The sequence below is a fragment of the Miniopterus natalensis genome, chromosome 3 (genome assembly GCF_054644295.1).
Source record: "Miniopterus natalensis isolate mMinNat1 chromosome 3, mMinNat1.hap1, whole genome shotgun sequence".
NCBI classification, from domain to species: Eukaryota; Metazoa; Chordata; class Mammalia; order Chiroptera; family Miniopteridae; genus Miniopterus; species Miniopterus natalensis.
In genome coordinates, this window is record NC_142083.1 from 39,418,961 (window position 1) to 39,438,620 (window position 19,660).

Genomic DNA, 19,660 nt, shown 5'->3' on the forward strand with positions numbered 1-19,660 from the left:
TGGCCAGGAGACATATGAAAAGATGCTCAATGTCACTAATCATCAGAGAGATGCAAATTAAAGCCACAGTGAGGTGTCACCTCACACCTGGCAGAATGGCTCCATCAACAAATCAACACAGGACTCGTGCTGGCAAGGGTGTGGGGAAAGGGGACCCGCGTGCTGTGCTGGTGGGAATGCCGACGGGGGCAGCCACTGTGGAAGGCAGTACGGAGGTTCCTCAAAAGATTAAAATGGAGCTGCCACATGACCCAGCAATTCCATTTCTGGGAATTTATTTGAAGAAACCTGAAACAATAATTCAAAAGGATATATGAACTCCTATGTTCACTGTAGCATTATTTACAAGAGCCAAGTTTGGGAAACAGCCCAAGTGTCCATCAGTAGATGAGTGGATAAAAAAACCATAGGAAAAAACAAGCAAAGCAAGAATATCTTTGGGTGAGGATTAAAAAAAAAAAAAAGCCTGTCTCCCCACTCCTTGTGTGTTACAAAACTCCTGGATCGCAGTGTAGTTTTAGTATGCATTTCTATTATTACATGTGGATTGAGTATTTTTTCTTATGTTTAAGAACCACTAGTATTTCCTTTTTCTGTTCTTTTTTCTGTTTGGTTGTGGACCTTACTCTTACTGATTTTCTGAAATCTATATACATTAGGAAAGTAATGCTTTGTACATGTGAGTTACAAATATTGTTTTCTCAGTTTGATCTTTGCCTTTTGACTTTGATTATGGTATTGTGTAAGGTAATTTATCAATCTTTTTTCCTATGGCTTCTGGGTCTCCCGTGGCCATCTGTGGTTTCTTCATTTTAAAAGTTGAAGTCTTGAATATTTGGAATTTATCCTTAGTAAGATATGGGTATGAACACAATGTTGGTTTCTTTATCTCACATTGCCACAGAATTATTTGTCTGCACAGATCTAAGTGGTATCTGAAATATTACATAGCTATGTGTTTACTTGTTTTTGTTAATCACAAGATCACACTAGGCAAGAACCTTCGCCATTTTTGTTTTCACTGTATCCCTAGCAAGTCTTTGGGACAAAGAGATGCTCGATTAGTGTTCAGAGAATAAAGTGGGTGTATCAGAGGACTCTAATCCCAATAATGCATCACGAGAAACCACCTCAAAACTCAGAGCCATATAACAGGAAGCTTCTATTGCTCAGTCACACAGAAATAATCCTGATACCAGGATTCTTCTTCCCAGGGATTCTGATTTAATTGGCCTGGGATGCAGCCTGGGCATCTGGATTTTTTTTTGCATGTGTGTGAACTCCCTAGGAGACTTCTATGTACAGCGATGTTTGAGAACCTTTATTTTAGATAACATTCTAACAGATTATATCACAGTTTTAAGTTGTGTGATTATGATGCTATTATCTGAACCACAGTCATGAGGGATTTGGAAAGTAAAGTGGAACTTGGATTATGTTTATAAAGAACAGAAAGGTGAAAGTTCTGTAACTACACAGGGATTTTATCAACCTCAGCAGTCAAGCTGTAGAATCCAGGTTCCAATGTGAACACATTTATCTCATGGAGAGGGGAACACTCCCTGTTAAATGATTTAAAGCTCCAAATATTAAGGACTTATAGAAAGTTCATGTCACACTGATATAAACTGTCAAATATATTGAGGATGAAATTGGCATTTGCTCTTGTTTGAGGTACTCTCAGGACAACCCTATCGCGTTAGCCCAAGGTCCTCTGAAGTGCCAGCATCATTTTCCTTCTTCAGAGCCGCAGGTGCGATAAAAGAGGGTTCTGACTTACCTGTTGTTCTTTGGCAAGGTGTGGCCAAGATCCCTGGACTTCTCCCACAAAGGCAGGCTACATTAACCAACCCTTTGCCTCAAGCTTCTCCGTTTAGAAGCCCGGCTTGACTGATCTTCTGATGTGTTGCCTCCATACATAAACTGGGGAGAAACTTCCCCCTGTGTAATTCATGTAAAGGGAAAGAAATTTACGTGAGTGGATGTCACCATAGGGCTACAATTTCTACACCAGGGAAGGTAAGAAATCAGAATTCTCCACCCTCACCATTGGAACAGCCACTTGGTTTCACACAGGAGCTTGGCCAACCTCCGGTGTCCAACACTGTTTTTGTTGAGGAGTAGATAATACAGGCATTGAAGAGTAGATAACACTTGACATTGTGAATTATGAGTAAAGGGAGAGAGAAACCCTTTGGCTAGTATCTTTCTTTTGGGTCCTGCAACCATCTCATTGTGACTAGAAGAATCAAAGTGCTGTCTAGCCAGAGAAGGAGTCATTGCTAATCACAGCAAGCTCTAAAATAACTGTGTGTTTTGAGTGGCATCTAGCACTCAACAGGCACTTAATAAAAATTCACTAATAACATTAGGCCACTCAGCACCAAACAGGAAGAGAAGGCCATTCTTTTTGTTGTTTTATACTTGGGTAATTGATAAAAATAATTGCAAAGCTTTAAATGTTTAGCAGTGATTAACTAAAACCATCACCTCAAAGCCCTTCCCACTTTGATAAACTCATTCCCATGAAAATTCTCAGAACCTGAGGAACAGCAGGGAAAGAAGCCAATAAAAGCAGCCCAAAGAGTTTTACATTATCTCCATAAGCTATCTAATCTAGCCGTTTTGAATGATCTATGTAAATTAATTACACTTTTTAATTAGGTGGTCTTTTAGCTTGCATATTGAAGTTTACCACTAATTACTTCGAGGCAGGAGGTCACTTGATTGGTATGGGAAACAAGAGGCCTTTATTTCACTGAACTGAAACACAGAACAGTTAATGCTTAGGGGGGAAAACTAAAATTTATGCCAGTTCTTAAAACTCAAACTGTGCAGCTCTTGTTCATTTTTTTTTTTTCTCCTGACTCAAATCCCCTTCTATGGCTCACTGGGGGTTTTTCTTTATAAATATCAGAATGACTTCTAAACACCCACTGACTCAAAACTATTGTAATACAGCAGCTCAGAAGCCTAAATCTTGCATCCCTAATGCTTGGGGGAGAAAAACCCACCCTTTCGATATTAGTCACATTAAATGCCGTTTAATTGCCAGCACAGCTGTTTCCAGATGTGACTTTATTTTGTTTCTGCCAGCCAGACAGTCTATGATTTTCATTAACTTCATCATTTTAAAAAACCAGCAATAACAACAAATCCCACAAAAGCTAAAGCTATACTTTATGCCAAGCAGAACAAAGTAATCTTTAATCAAAAATATATAGTAGTCATTGTAGTGAACAGACTGCATTTAATATCTTTAAATTATTTCTGAATGACATTTTATGGCTCTTTCCCTCATCTAATCTTGCGTCATGCACCAGGATCCCAAATTTCCATTCTTTTTCCACATTTTAGTGACCCGTGCTGTCCCATAGTGGATCAGTGGGTGGGGAGTTATGCAAGAAGCATTTGCTGATTTAATGCAATCCTTAGAAAAATCAGGATTGCTAATTAAAAACCACAGAGTGAACAGAAGTCTTGACCCAGAGGAGTTCTCCTGTCTGCCACTCACAGGGGCCTCATTTTCATGCCGGTACACACATCACAGTCCTGAGTAGCAGTTAATCTACTGCTGGGCCAAGGGCTATGCCCCTGTGAGAAGGCCTGCCCACCTCCCCAAAAGGCATGGGCTTATCACTCTGGTTTCTCCATCCAGCTTTGCATTTTCAAGTCACTTCAGACAGGGCAGTGCAATCAGAAGGTCACCAGCTTGGACATCAGGAGGCTGGTGCTGCACCTGGTCCTCTGCACAGACAATTAGGTGACTGTGGTCAGCCCCTTCACTTCCCTGGCAGCTCCCGCTTCCCTTATCTGTGAAACAAGGAGTCATTTGTGTCCATGCTCTCAAGTTCCTTCCACCTCCAATAACTTCCAAGACCGCCACTGCTGAAGCTGTATCACATTTAATGCATCGTGTCTTTATCTACACAGATGGAAAGCTCTTAAAAGGCAAGAATCAGATTTTATTCCTTTTCTTGACCCCCCAGCACCTAAAGGCTGTACATTGTAAAAGTGCAGCAAATATTTGTTGAATTAATGGGGCTGTAAAAATCAAGACTGTGAAGTATTACATCTCATTAATAACAGTAATAGTAGCAGCAGCAAACTTTTTCTTTTGAGCACACTCTATAAGCTAGGCATTATGCTAAATACTTCATATGGTTTGTCTCATTTAACTGAGGGAGACAAGCTCGTATTTCGTTTTTCCCCCTGTGGCAGCCAGTGCTAAGTATAATCCATTCACATAAGGATTTGTCCTTACCAGTAGGACCTCAGTTTTGCTTGGGGCAGCAATGTAAATGTTAGAAACAATTACCTCCTCCAGATACCCTTGCTTCTTGGGGTAAACCATGGGGCCCAGTTCTGGCCAATGAGATATAAGTAGAAATCTATTGGGTAGAACTTCCAGGAAAGCTTTTATCTCCCAGATAAAAAGCGGAAATGTCAGTTAAAATTTGCTCTTTGTGATTTCACCTTCTCTTGCTTCCTGCCTGGGACTTGGACTCAATGCCTGCAGGCAGGTGGGCTAGTTGTCTTATTACCTCAGGGACAAAGCCAAAGGTAAAGGCTGGTGGAAGAGAAAGTGATATGGAGCCTGGACCCTTGGCTTTCTTCAGTGGCTGCATCAGCCCTATGCTGTGCCTCCAGACTTCAGGTTATATGAAAAAGCGAAATCTATTTATTTATTTATTTATTTTTAAATATATCTTTATTGATTCCATAGAGAGGAAAGAAGAGGGAGAGAGAGAGACAGAAACATCAATGATGAGAGAGTCACTGATCAAGCCCACAACCAGGCATGTGCCATGACCAGGAATCAAACACCGATCGCCTGGATCCCAGGTCGACGCTCAACCGCTGAGCCACACCCGGCCGGGTGCGAAATCTCTTTAATATATTCCACCTTACCTACGCTCCGTCCTTGACGACACTACAGTGAGTGTTTGCCCAGAACGGAGCACTCCTGACTTTTGTTTGTATAAGCTCTGGCCTACTCCTCCTTCCACCAAGAGCGATGCCACTCCTGCCTCATCCCTGCTTCTTTATGACTCTCCACCTCAACCTTTGGCCACTTCTTTATTAAGTATATTTTCTCATTTTTCTGTACTTTTGATTCTCTGGCATCTGAGGCCTAGCTGAATAGGGAGAGACTGCCCCCCTCCCAGGGCTAGCTAATTCTTAGAAACAGCAAACAACTCACCAGGAGGTGTGCCTTTCAAATGCAAACCAACTAACCTAGAGCCCTTACTCTGAACCCCCTCCTTTAAGTAGCTTTTACCCTCTAGGAAGCAATATTCCTCTACCCTAATGACCCCAGGCCCAGACTGGACAACTATGGACCACCCCCATAGCCCAGAACCCCCAGGAATTATTCATGTTATTCATCCTAAACCTACTCAGCTGCTTCCCCCACCTTACCCCTTCCTTCCCACAAAAACCACAATGAAGTCTGGCACCCACGCTTTCCCCTTATTCCTTCTGCCTCCTGATTGACCCTGGTGCTTCCCATGTGGCCCTCCATGGTGAGGTGTTCCTTCTTGGGAACTGTAAGCAATACACTATCTTATCAGCGGCAATTGTCTCCTGATCTGTTGGCCTCGCCATACCCAAATAAAACCAAAATCCCAGGTATATTTTAAACAACTTCCAGGAGCTTTGCCCTCCCTTCTTAGCTCATCCTGCCATACCATATGCTGAGATATACGCAGCTAAAATAGGAAGAAGGTACTGTGTTTATTGCGCTTACTATTCTTATTGCATCTTCATTACTGCACTTGGTCACCAGTGTTGACCATGGATTATACGCCCTTTAACTAGGAGTAATAAATTATGTCCTCTGTGATGGATTTAAAGTTTTTCCTCTGCAAGAGGTCTCTATAAGTCTCTACAATGTTAGATGCCTAGTGATGATATAATATACCCTAGCGAACAGTGAAAATGAATAAACTGGGCACATGGATTCTTAGAATGTTAAAGCTGAAGGGGGCCTTTAGGAATCATCTAGAGACCAGACTCTATTCTAGTCTAAGATCTCCTGCGACCTAGAGAGGTAAAGTGACTTATCCCTAGGCACACAGGGGGCCAATAAGACGCAAAAGTATAGATAATTTACATGAGTGACCTCCTTCCCTGTTGAGCACTCAGTACATACAAAGCCACGTCTAAGCTAGGAAGAGAGTGGGGTGTGAGGTGGATAAAAGACAAAGCCGGCCTTGGTCCTGGCCTCTCTAGGAGGAGAACATAAAAAGCAGTAAATAACTAGAGCTCAGGGTACAAATAGGGCTTCCAGGTATAAATGATCTCTTTTTACTAAAATCCCACTAAGAAAATGTTACATGATAAAAAATAAACTAACCCACAAAGGACCACACAAATGGATAGGAGATAACAATAGATGAAAGGGTTAAAAACATTTCTAAAAATGAAAAGTAGAAAGAACAGTAGTACATGGCTTAGCTGAGCAGAGGATACTACAACCTGAGCCTTTACAGAAAGCACCAAAGAGAAGGGAGGCCCTTTGCCCCAGAGCATGATGTAGGAGCTCAGGGCTGGGTGAATTACATACTCTTTCCCATCCCAACCCTCGGTGGGGTCACTACCTTTACTTTGCCAAGAAAGAGAAGGTTTATTCTCTAGAGAAACGGAACTTGAGATGATTGGATTTGGAAACCACAGAGGCCTGGGATGAACAGGCGCTAAAAATAGTGGAATGAGTGGAATGTGAACACTTGGCTCCTAGTCTTTCTCTCTTCCCTCAACTACTTACCAAGACAGTAGCCTGGAGGATTCTTCTCTGGATAAATAAAAAAAGTACTAGAGAAAAAGCCTCCACAAACTAACACTTGGTGATAGGGGTGCTGAGGGGGGTGTCTCACCAAGGAAGTTCAGCTTTCTACCTCATCAACCCACAGTAGAGACTGCCAGCCAATAGGCCAAGGCACACAGAATTTCGAGGCAGCTTTTTGGTGCCTCTTGAATATGAATGGATACCCAAGAAGCGCTGGGCACTTGAGGAAAACCTCCAAAGGCAGCTTTTTATGGCAGCTTCAATGACATAAGCATAATTGATTACCATTGGCCATTGGTGAGTGATTTTACCTTGAGCCCCTCTCCCCTCCCTGGAGGTCAGTGGGGTAGGACTGAAAGTTTCAACCCTCCAATCATATTGTTGGTTCCCCTGGCAACCAGCCCTCATTTTTTGTGCTTTCCAAAAGTCATCTCATTTCATAAACTCAGGTGTGGTAGAAAGGAGTTTGTTAAGAATATTAAGACACTTTTATTGCTCTTATCACTTAGGAAATTCCAAGGGTTTTAGGAGCTCTATGCCAGAAATAGGAACATGGAGACCAAATATGTATTTCTTATTATATACTGGGTGTCCCCCAAAAATGTATATACCCTTTAACAGCTGATAGCTCAATTTTGAAAATAAAATGTATTTTAATAAACACTGCCTTTATAAGTATTCAAAGTGTGAGTATACATTCTTGGGGGATACCCTATTTATGTCACAATATCACAAGGAACTTTATTAAGCATTTGATTGCACTGTAAGGGTTAGTTATTCGATCACGAACTTCCCAACTCTGTACCCCCATAGCCTAGCATGGTGCCTGCACTCAGGGCTGCTGAGTGAACGGTTGTGTCATGAATGGATGAAGAATGGGTTCTAACCTCTGTGTTCATGTTACAAATGGCTACTGTTCCTCTTTTGTCTACAGACCCAGCTATTTCCTTACAGAAGAGCTTTCTAACTTCCCTGGTCTATTTATAAATAATTAAATAATTTCATTTTCAGTGTAGCCTTTCTTCTAACAGAATCAGGCAGCTTTTGCCCTGAATCATAATTTTCCCACCACCCCTGAGATGTCTATATCTCTGTCTTTGGTGGAAGTGGATGTGAAAGGAGGCTGTTCAGAAGAGGGCAACCCCTAAGTGGAATTAACCTGCAAACTAAACTATGTGCTACCAAGAGTCTGGAGGGAACAGAGGGGGAATGAGTTGGAGGGCGTGGCAGGTGGAGGAATCAGGGCAGTGGCATTAGTTGCCCTGCAAAGCTGTATGAAGTCTCTGTTAAGTAGGCCACAAGACATATCCAGGCCAACCCGAGCCCCAGTTACAATGGGTAGGACCCCTACACCCTAAATCTTTAAAAAGGAGGTCACTTATCAGAGTAGTTAGCAAAGGCTCTGCTTTACTCTTCTGGGGCTTTCTGATCAGGAAGGCGCTGTGGGGCTGACAGCTGCTATCTCAGCGAGCGGGAAGAAGACACCAGCTGCGGAAGCTGTCAGCAACCTGCTGGAGATCTGCACGCCTGGGAAGTCAGGGGAGCAGGTGCTGGGTGGCGATGTGGGGGCGCTCCCCGCTCCTCGGGGCGAAAAGCTCGCCAAAGGGAGTGTCTGGAGCTGGCAAAGACACTGAGGTTATCTTCCTCAATACTGTCATGTCCACTTTACTTCCAGACTCAGGATAACTCATCAGAAAGTCATTTGCCTTTAGAAGGAGTAGAAGAGATGCCAAATGCTGTCTTTCTTCCCAAGATAACCTAACAAATGTAAGTTTCCTGCAGCGTCCCGTTCTGCAGCCCAGTCCGATCACTTTCATGACAGGCTCCCACCCCTTTCCCCACTGCATCTGGAACAGGCCCACGGAACAGTTCTCGCCGGCAGACCCCACTGTGGTTCTAGCTTTTGCAGGAAACCCTGTGCCCTGGGATCCAGCAACACCTGCAGCTGTGAATCTCTGGTGGTTTCACCATCTCCTCCTTGGGTTTCAGCTCTTCTATCATGTTCAAAACTAAATCCCTGCATTAAGTTCTCTTTAGGATTTCTCTTCAAGTCTTTGGAACACTTGGTGCCTGTTTTCCCGGGGGAGCCGTAGCTGAGAGAAGTGCTCGTGTTGAAGCTGTTCTGCAGCACCCGGGGCCGGTACTGTCACTGCCCAGTTTCTACACCTGGGGGACTGCAGTTCAGATTAAGTCACTGGTCCAAGCTCCCGGGGTCATAAATGGCAGAGTAGGGCTCAGAGCCAGGTGGTGTCACCCTCCGTATAGTGCATGTTTTTAAACACTCAATACTAATAATCCACATCCCATTTATACAACTTCAGGGTGAGCGCTAAGCGTGGGGATGCAGGTGGCTTGCTATTTCCTCTGGGCTAGAATATTTCAGGTCTCCGTTTAAATCTCTTTCCTGAGGAGGTCTCCTCTATCACCTAGCGGACATTGAATGCCCCCCTCCCTGTGTTCTTACAGCCCCGAGGCCTTATTCTGTCTCCCATTTTACATTGTATTTGCCTGCCTGCTATTGTCCTACCTGCTACACTGGAAGTCGCCTGGGAGGAAGGACTGTCTCTCTCATTGTTCCCATTACTTTGCACAAAAAACATTTGATGAATAAATGCATGAATCACTTCTAAACACAAGGAACAGGGTGTCACTCTGCTGCTCAAAAACCTCAGAGTCTTCACATTGCTTGGGTCATAAAGTCCAAGCTTCCTGCTTGGCTTCCAAGAGCCTTCAAAACCTAGCTTGACCCCCTGTCCCAGGACTCCTCAGCCCAGCAAGCCCCCCACTCCACACAGACCAGTGACTTGGCCACTTCTCCTGACCCCTTAGCCGATGCTCAGCACTAAGCAGCACTGCCAGAACTGCTCACCATCCCTACTTACCCCACCAGCCTTCCAGGCTCACCCTCCACCTCATTCCTAAAATGTCCCAGATAACCCTCTTCCTGTCTTAAAACTCGTACCATCCATATCTTTTGTTTTCTTGGCATCTGAATACCGTCCCCCATGTACCCGCCACTGGGACAGGGGCAGAGCCTTGCATGATAGAAGCTATAAAATGTCAAATGCTTGCTTTCCCTGCCTCACTTGCCAAAGGGAAGGGCATGAGCCCAAGACTCTACTAATCAGAAACACTCACCCTAAGCTTTGAAATGGGAGCTGTGCTGTAACTTTCCATAAATAGTACAAGTCATTTTTTAAAATGTCTTCTAGAACTCACAGCAGGAGTTTATTTTCCCATTATATTTGGTTATTGCTGACATATAGAAAAGCTTTTGGATTATACATATTTCTATGATTGCTTTAACAAAGTAATGCAAACTAAGTGGCTTAAAAAAACAGAAATGTATTGTCTCACAGTCCTGGAGGCTAAAAGTCTGAAATCAAGGTTTTGGCAGAGCCATACTCTCAAGAGGTCTAAGGGAGAATCTGTCCTGTGCCTTTTCTTACCTCCTACTGTCACCTTGGTATCCTTGGCCTGCAGCTGCGTAACACCAACCCTGCCTGTTGTCATATGGCCTTCTCCCTGTTTTCACACTGTCTATCAGGATGTCAGGCATATTAGATTAGGGCCTACCCTACTCTAGCAGGACTTCATCTTAACCAGTATCTGCAAGGGCCCTCTTTCTAAGTAAGGTCATATTCCATAGGAAGTGGGGGTGGGGATTTCAACATACCTTTTGGGGGAACATAATTCAATCCGTAACAATTCTATATATTCATTTAGCAACTACCCACTTTAATTTCCTCATTGCTTCTAAGTATTTTAAGGATGGCTGACTCATGCGTGTTTTCCTGATACATATCTTATCAACTGGGTATGAAAACACCTCTTTTTCCAATATTTTCATTTTATCCGTTAGTCTCACTGACTAGTACTTTACCACACAGCCAACAGGTATTCATCTTTAAAAAAAATTCTGCTTCATGTCCTGGTCAGGCAGGTCAGTTGGTTGGAATATCGTCCCAATATGCCAAGGTTGTGGGCTGAATCCCCCAACAGGACACAGGCAAGAACTAACCAATGAGGCATCAATGGGTAGAACAAGCTGATGTTTCTCTCTCACATCAAGAAATTAAGAAATAAAAACAAAAATTTTGCTTCATTTAAAAATTTGAATTTGATTACTGAAGTGAAAACTTTTAAAAACTATCAATCTGCATTTCTTGTGAACTGTGTATTTCTATGTTTTGTCTATTTTTTTTTATATAGTGGGGTTTTTATTCTGATTAATTTGAAAGGGCTCTTTGTGCATTAAAAAGATTAACCTCTTGTGACATATATGTACCTCGTCAACTATCCAGCAGTCAACAGAAAGCACAAAACAAAGGTGCAGATCTACTGTAACATAAATAATTTTACCTTTCTGTGCAACATTCCAATACATGAACAAATACCTCTCATAAGAGCAGCAGGGCTAACAGTGGAGTGGAATGTAGATTTATATGAAGCACTCTTGAAAATTTCAAGTACACTAATACTCATAACTTGTTTCATAGTGCACCATTTCTACACCATTCAATTTCTTTCCAGCTAAAGCACTCGAAAGGGTATCAAGGACTAAATTATCTGATTAACCCTTTCATGCCAAATGCTTAGCAGCTCTTGCTCACATGCATGTCAAGTTTACACTGACATTTAAAGGCCTGACTTGTCATCAAAGAAAGGATTAATTTGTCCTTGGTTTATCTAAATGACCAAATAATAAGATTTAAGTGATAATCAGCTGTAGAATATGTCCTTATTAAATTTGATAGGATTTTTTAAAAGCCAAGTAATGTAATGAAGTTTGCAAAGTAATTTAGATTAACCAGGTTTGACTACTCAATTTGGAAGTGATTCAATACAAAGGTATAGGCATAGAGACAATTTTCAAATATTAGGCTTTGAATGATCCTGACCAGAAAGTCAAGAAATGTTAAATGGACATTACAATATAATGTTTTAACCAGCTTTCATTACTCATCTCATTCCTTCCCAAGGAACTGTTTACATGACTTACCCACCTGGTACAAAATAGGATTAAGGAAGGACAACCTAGTTCTTAGAATGTTAATACCTCTCCAGAAAGCAAATGTCCCAAAAGCCCAGCCTGAGAGCTGCTGTCCAGGCCTTTGCGGGGAGTACTTTGATTTACTGGAACTGAATCCCCATTAGCCAAAGAATGTCCAAGTGCAATTCTAGAACTTGGGAATGCTCCTAACAGCATTAAAACCAGCCTAGACTTGGTGACTTTACTAATCCACGTGTTATGTTTCTATTTATCCTATAAACTTTCTTACTTAGAAATGTGGCCTTTGCTGTACAAAAAAACTATAGAACAAAGTTAGGCTTAGTAGTTGATACTATCACTGGGATGTCTTTGTTTTGCCTATCTCCTCTATGGAAGCTCTTGTATTAGTCTGTGCAAGGGCTAAGGACACCTAAGAAATGTTAAGTGATTATACTTCACCATGACACTTTATACGAACAATGTCTATAACTTTGTACACACTCTCTTACACAACTGCTCTGACACCTCAAAAGTTTTCTAGATGGAGAGAATTTTTATAATCATTTTATAAGTGTATCAGGGTAGTGTTTTTCACAGCCCAATAGCAGGTGGTCATGATCACTACTAAAAAAAACCCCAGAATAAACATCTGAGGAATTGTACATATTGAGGACACTTACTGTTTTATGTATATATAGACCCTCATAAGTATGTACTGGGTCACAATGGAAAATATGTCTCTTACTGTGGTTTGTGGTCTAAACAGTTTGAAAAGCTCTGTATTGTGTTTGTGATGTGATGGAATCCTTCATAGCATTCTTTTCTCACTCCAGAAGTTAGATGTTCTTGCTTTTCACTTATTCTATGATGTTTACTTAGTAACTGCCCTATGTTGGTTGGGGGTCAGGTGTTGGCAGTAGGGAGAAAAAGGCAACATTACCTTTGGAAATTTCTACCTATTGTTACACAGATGTGAGGTTTTAAGTAAAAGCTTAAAAAACAAGTTAATGCTGAATTACTTACAGTAACTGTTCTTAATTTCATGTGCCTCTTGTGTCAGAAATTCTCAGGAATAAGCCTTCACAGAATGGTAAGCTTCTTACTGCTTCTCATTAGCACCTTTAAGAGAGATCCAGTATAAAATCTATAGTTGAGATGGAAATTGTATAAAGCGATATATCTATATATCTATATCTATATACACATTTTTATCTACCTTGCTTTTGGCAGGAAAATAAACAAGACTCAGGTCCTGGCTACAAAACTTCCTTCAGTATTACTTTACTCTTATTTTTAGGGAGATATATATATGTATTTAATGGTATGTTCTCTTCAAGCTTTAATTGGTCGGAAACCATTTGCTATGACTGTATATAATATTTATGTATTTGGCAAAAGACTGAAATGAGATAGTCTACATTATAAAAACACTCAATACTTTTTAAAAATGATATCCTATTTGGAAAGCGAAGTATTAAAAAAAAGCCAACCTATCCAGGTGCTTAATAATTCTATCTACAAAATATTTTTCCATTCTCCTGGTACTCAAATCTCTAATATTGAACCTTAGAATAAATTTTACACTGTAATTAGTTTTTATTGCCTCGCTCTCCTCCCCGCTAAACACTTTTCAAATGGCAGGTAATATGCTTTAAGATGGTGACGCTTCAGTTTAGAAATGCTTCTGATGTGTTATTGTTCGAGGAAGTAATTTCCTGCGTGTATAAAGATTCTGTGACATTCTGTGCTTTATAAATAACACTAGGAAAGAATAATTTTCCTCTTCTTTAATATCTGACATATTTGATAAAAGTTCTGATTTGTAGTGATCATTTGCAGCTTCCAAAATCAGACCAACCACTCTCTAAATATGTATTTTATAGCTGCAAAAATTCAAGTTTACTATTTTTTCAATTACCAGTTTTAAAGTTTAAATGCTATTACTACTATTTTGGTTCGTTAGATCGCTGCTTGTGTTAGGCGGGCGATATAAGGCTCAGACATATTTTCTAGAAACAGAAGAAAACTAAATGAGTTGTCATATACTTTTGGAAAATAAACTCCAATGGTTAGGTAATGAGTTTATAATTGTACTGAAAAACTACCTTGTGATAAAGCATCGTCATTTTCCAGTTAATCAAAGATAACCCAGGTGTAGCTATGGCCAGTGCATTTTGGAGCTGGCTCCTATCTTCCCAACTCTGTTCAGTGAGGTCACATTAGTAGCTTGAAATCGGGTCACAGTGGTAGAATTTATACTACAAACAGCAAAAGCTACAACTGAGAAGTTCCTTTCCCACCTTGAAGAGCCATTAAACATTTCCCAGCAGACCAACGGGCAATAACCATTATTCCTTTAAAATACAATTCAATTCTTTATTGTTCATAGGAATCTTATTGGAAGATGTAAATGGTTGGTATTTTCTGTATAAATCTGTCTTTCTGGAAAAAAACTTAAATACTTCCCATTAGCTTATAATAATGAAAATGTTAGGCTTTAACTGTGAAGGCATCAGTATGTGAGGTCTCATCCACAGAGAGGTTCTTCTTTTCTTATCAGGGAGATGTACCCTATTCAGAATAAACTACTCAAAATTTGGATTTTTGTATGTTGAAGAAAATCAGGACTCATACTGATGTTAGTTCATGCATTTATTCACCAAATATGTATTATTTCTTTTTAAAATATGTGTTATTTCTACTTCTTTTTCCTGTGCCAGGCATTGTTATAGGTACAACAGTGAATAAAAATAATAAAATTTTTTAAAAAAATTTAATTTTTATCTAAAAAAATTAAATGGTATCGATACCTGTTTTTAACTCAAACCGTGCTTGTGAAGCAAAATATTTAGACTTCAAATAGAATCTAACAGATTTTAATTCTCTGTCAAAAATGTCTATGATTTAATAATGAAAGGTTAATTAAAATATTTTGTAAAAAAGTATAAAATAAACAATTTTATTAGACGAATTCATTTATTTGACACATTAAATTAGGCAAAGAAAAATATATGCAATTGCATAAAAAGAATCACATTCTCACACTACTTAAACACACAACAGTCGTCAAAAATAAGAAATTGTGGAATGAATCCCAGAATTAATTGCAAAAAGCTTCAGAAAAGTACAGAAAAGCTTCAGACTTCTAACTTCACTGAATCCAGTACTAAACGTGCTTCTTTATATTCCTCAGCTTCTTCCAACTCTTTTTCATTCTCCTGAAATGAAAAATAATAAAAGAAAATTTATCTTTCTCAAACTTAGTACTTTATTTTTACTCAAATATTACAAACAATCAATGTAAACAGCTCAAAAGTTAAAAGAAAAAGGATCCCAAGCCTCATTTTACAGGTAAGAGAAGAAATAAGTTTAGTTTGGTTTCACTATGTATTCTTATAAGTGAAAGACATGATCATGTAAAGCTATTGACATTAACTGAATAAAAACTTAAGAAAAATTTTAAACAATTTATTATTATTTTGTCAACACATCACAACACAAAAGGGATTATTTTAATTATGGACTAAAAGTAAAAAAATGATGATTTATTAACATGTTACATATATGATAAAATTTAAGCCAAAATAACCCTTCAACTACTTATAGTGACAAAGAAGACTACTGGTGTCACACCAGAGTTAAGTACAATTTTTGAATTAGAAAACCGAACTGCCTGCTCATTAATGAGCATTATGTAGCCTACTACAAGGAAACAAAAAATACTAGCTTTCCTTTTCTGATATATAAAGACTGAAATTTTCCTTGATACTTTATACAGAAAACTTTCACTAATATACGATAGCGATTCCTAACAAATGAAAATATCACGTAAGTTATTAAGCATAGGAAATTTTGCTTGGTTTGTAATAAATAAAGCTATGGTCAGTAATTCATGTGAGGTCAATAAAAGATGGAGATGTATACAAGTAGTTACAGATCAGAGAGAATAAAGTGTGTGTTTATTTGATATAAAACTTAAAGCAAAAGGAGTAAAAATATGCTTAATTCAGGCTATAGCTAGAATTTCTTAAACCTCTATATTACACCCAAACATGTCTTTGCTCTGTCAGTAAATATAAGCTCTTTGAGGGTAGAAATATTGTTGAATACATCCTCGAATATATATCATCCAAAGACAATACTATTTTCTTCAAGCAACTTCTATTACTTTTTCAGCTACTAAATTCATGAGAGAGAAAAATCATTTAAATTGTCAGGAAATACAGATGGTGCTTCTGTCTCTGGGACTATTTTAATACAGTAATTATTTCCTGCTTTCATCTATCTTTTATTTCAAAATCATAGTTTCATTTTTGGCTGTTAAGGAAAGTTATCCTGCCTTCAAAAGGTTCCTATAGGTAAATACGTAGTTCTGTGTCAAAATGAAATATTTCTTTCTATAGATTTAGTTCTAATACTATTTTGGTGGGAAAACAAATCTCATTCTCTTTCAAAGGATACGTATTACCACCCGGAAAAAGCCTCACATTATCTTTGTTATACAGGGAACAACTATGAATCAGGAGGGAGCCATGTAGCTAGTAATCAACAGTAGCTCAAGAAACAGAAATATGAGATCTTATTACCAAACAACAGTAACAACTGGCTTGTATATAGTATTATACTTTTATCTCTATTGGGAAAGAAATAAGATGAATTTTAATTAGGCTCAGAATTATTTATAAAATGAATCTGCCACTGTATCACAAGGCATTTATAAAGCAAGTATAACAACGTTATCCAGCTCCAAGTTAATATGAGAAGAGTTCTGCCTATATTACAAGGTTTGTTTTTCTCCCAAATTAATTTAGGTTTGAATCTGAAAGAATTCCAGATCCTTTTTATTATGGTCCAGATTCATCTGAAACATTTGGATCTTCTAAAATTTCAAACAATATGTGAAAAAAGATCTTTATGTGAAAACAAATAATTCAAGATGTTGGGGAACATAATTTGTACCATAAATATCTACTGTGTTAGATATTAATGCAAATATATTTAACTTTAAATAAATAGAATAAACATATCAGACATAGTACTTTCACTGGAGGCATAAGGTAAGCACAATTTAAACTCCATTAATTATTTTAAAATATACTGGTACATAGAGTAAGTGAAAAAAATATGTCACCAACTAGTTTTCAGTGTAAAATATTTAAAATTTTGGCTTTTTATGTATTAGGTTGAAAAAAATTTTAAACAAAAGACAGAAGTCTTTACTTACTAATATCTGCAGAAGATCGGTATATGCAGCTTCCAACCTGCGCTGGCAATCTGGGATCATCATCCGGGACTCTTGCAGGATCTCTGCCTATAATAAGAATCTCTGTGAGACATCCAGAAATGATAGAACTTACGTGTTTAGCTTATACCTCTGTAAATATCTAAAGTGATATAGAGGAATCTGAAAAAAATCATGGATATGTAAAATAGTTCAATATTTTAAATTGTGCTATTAGAAGTTAGAATGACTATCATACTATAAAATATACAAAGTACAAGTTTTAGATCTAAACCTTTTTGGTAATCATCTTTTTGTGCTAAGTGAAAATTAACTGGAAAAGCTTTTCATACAGCATTTATTTAAAAAGGCTATTTAAAATAAACTATTTCTCCTGCTGTCACAAAGCACCTTTATCCAAAATGGGATCAGCTGGTTATATAAATATCTCCTGCATCTTTTGAGTAATAAAGAAAAACAGTGTTCAGATAATATCACATGGAGATAATTACTGCATGAAAAAAGTTATTGAGTTATTGATCACGTCGTGTGCACACTGCAGGAGGTTCTCACTGAAAGACAGAGGTAAAGAAAAATGAAAAGCAAAGACCAGCAGGTTCATATTTTTGATGCTTATCATGCATAAAAAGTTATTACTTATCCTTGTGCTTCATTTTAGGAGACAGATTACTCTCCCCATGTAGTTTGAGCCAAATTACCAACCTGGCACCCCTCTGAATCTGAATTCCTGCCTATTCTTCCTGAAGACAGACACTACAGAATTAAACACAGGAATATTTATTCCAGCAGATATTTCTGGACTTCAAGTCATTCAAAGCTGGGCTGTAACATAAAATCATAAAAGAAAAATCAAATCAATGACCGGGAAACCCAATCAATAAGAGGGTAAATAAGTTAGTTTCAGATGTTGGACCTCAAATAAGTTTTTACTTCCTTAAACTACTCTCAGAAAAAGACACAAAGATCATGTAAGCATTTACTTCCAAAAATTCATGTTTGGCCCTGGCCAATGTGTCTCAATGGTTAGAGCGTTGGGCTGCACACCGAAGGATCTCAGGCTCGATTCTGGTCAAGGGCACACACCTGGGTTGCAAGGTTGATCCCTAGCCCAGCTGGTGAGTGAGGGAAGCAACTAATTGATGTGTCTCTCTCACACTGATGTTTCTCTCTCTCCACCCCCTTCCCTCCCACTCTCTCTAAAAATCAATGGAAAATACCCATCGGAGAGGATTAACAAAACAAAACAAAAAAGATGAAACTCATGTTTGATAAAAAAATACCTTTGGTTAAATGGGTACAAAATCTGAACTTCTACTAAGCAGCTTTATTACCTAGCTCATATAAATTAAAAAAGATATAATTTAATGGTAATTATACTGTATTTTAACAGAAACTTTAATAAGTCCCAGTACCTTCTTCCTTTCCCCAACAGTTCTGTCATAGAGCACACTGTAAAAACATCAGAATTATAATATACAAGGATGCTCACTGTCCACAAGTTCTCAGGTAAAAATCTATTGCTGAACTTGTAATTCTTTTACTAATAAGGCACAGTTGAAAATTGCAAATGTAGAATCATGACTTTACTTTATAGCTAGGCATACTATGCCTAGATATTTAATTGCTGCCACTAAATTATTTTTGTTATCTGGTTAGTTTGAATACATGTGAAAAATCAGTGGCAGGCACATTTCGTTGGGTAAGCCATTCATATTTCCTTCCCTATGGACTTCCTTTGAGAATAGCTTATAGAAATTAAACAAGATGTCACAAATAGAAATAATTAGGTCAAACACATGATAAGCCAAAATGTATACTTGTAAACTTTTTAAAAAGCTTTAGTTAAGTTGTCACTGATAAAAACTTTAAACAATGCTATCCAAAATAACTTCTATTCATTATTATTTTATCCATTCTTACAGAGCAAGAATCATCAAATAGTTTAGCAAAATGGGACTCTGAGCTACGTGGGGCCAAAGTTCAGTCTTTCCTGTACACCAGCTCCAATTCAATAAGCTTACTATATTGCTGAAGGATGCCAGGTACAGGGGATACAAAAATGAAAAAGAGAAGGTCTCCATCCCCAATCCAGTATAGGAGTATAAACATAAAAATAAACATTTGACACTGCTTCTATACGACCATGCCACAGGGAGCCAAAGGCTTCCAGTATACTGATGACAATGATTTGGAACCCATAAACCACATCTCTACCAAGGCCATAAATCATATACTTTACCTTGTAACAATGAATTACAACTGTCAGGAATAATTTTGAAAGACAGTATATAAGGTATGATTATATAGTAAAGACACCCTCAAAAATAGCTTCACTACGCTAAATGAGTATTACCTTTCAAAGTGTTCCCTTTGGGAGAAAGTCACTCAAATGAATGGTGCCTCTGTTTAAAATGTTGACTATTACAAGACTAAGGTTAAATCAGGATCTTGACATAAATTGGGAGGTACAAGGAACCTTAGGGGAACACAACAGGATGCAGTCCTACTAATGTCTTATTTTTTTGTTTTGTTTTGTTTAAAATATTACAAATGTGCCTTTTTCTCCCCAATGACCCATTCCACCCCATCCCATCCCTCTCCCCAGTCCCCCTCCACACCTCTGTCCGTGTCCTTG

The 19,660-nt window shown here is 38.6% G+C and overlaps 1 protein-coding gene across 1 annotated transcript in view; it reads right to left on the reverse strand.

The window, feature by feature from the left end:
* Nucleotides 1-14,740: 14,740 nt before the first annotated feature.
* Nucleotides 14,741-19,660, reverse strand: part of TBCA (tubulin folding cofactor A) — a 55,821-nt gene continuing 50,901 nt past the window's right edge. Inside the window, exons 3-4 of the mRNA XM_087815425.1 lie at nucleotides 17,008-17,094; nucleotides 14,741-15,001 (exon numbers count right to left, since the gene is read on the reverse strand). Coding sequence (XP_087671551.1) covers nucleotides 14,921-15,001; nucleotides 17,008-17,094 — 168 coding nt within the window. The 3' untranslated portion in view covers nucleotides 14,741-14,920. The remainder of the gene's footprint in view (nucleotides 15,002-17,007; nucleotides 17,095-19,660) is intronic.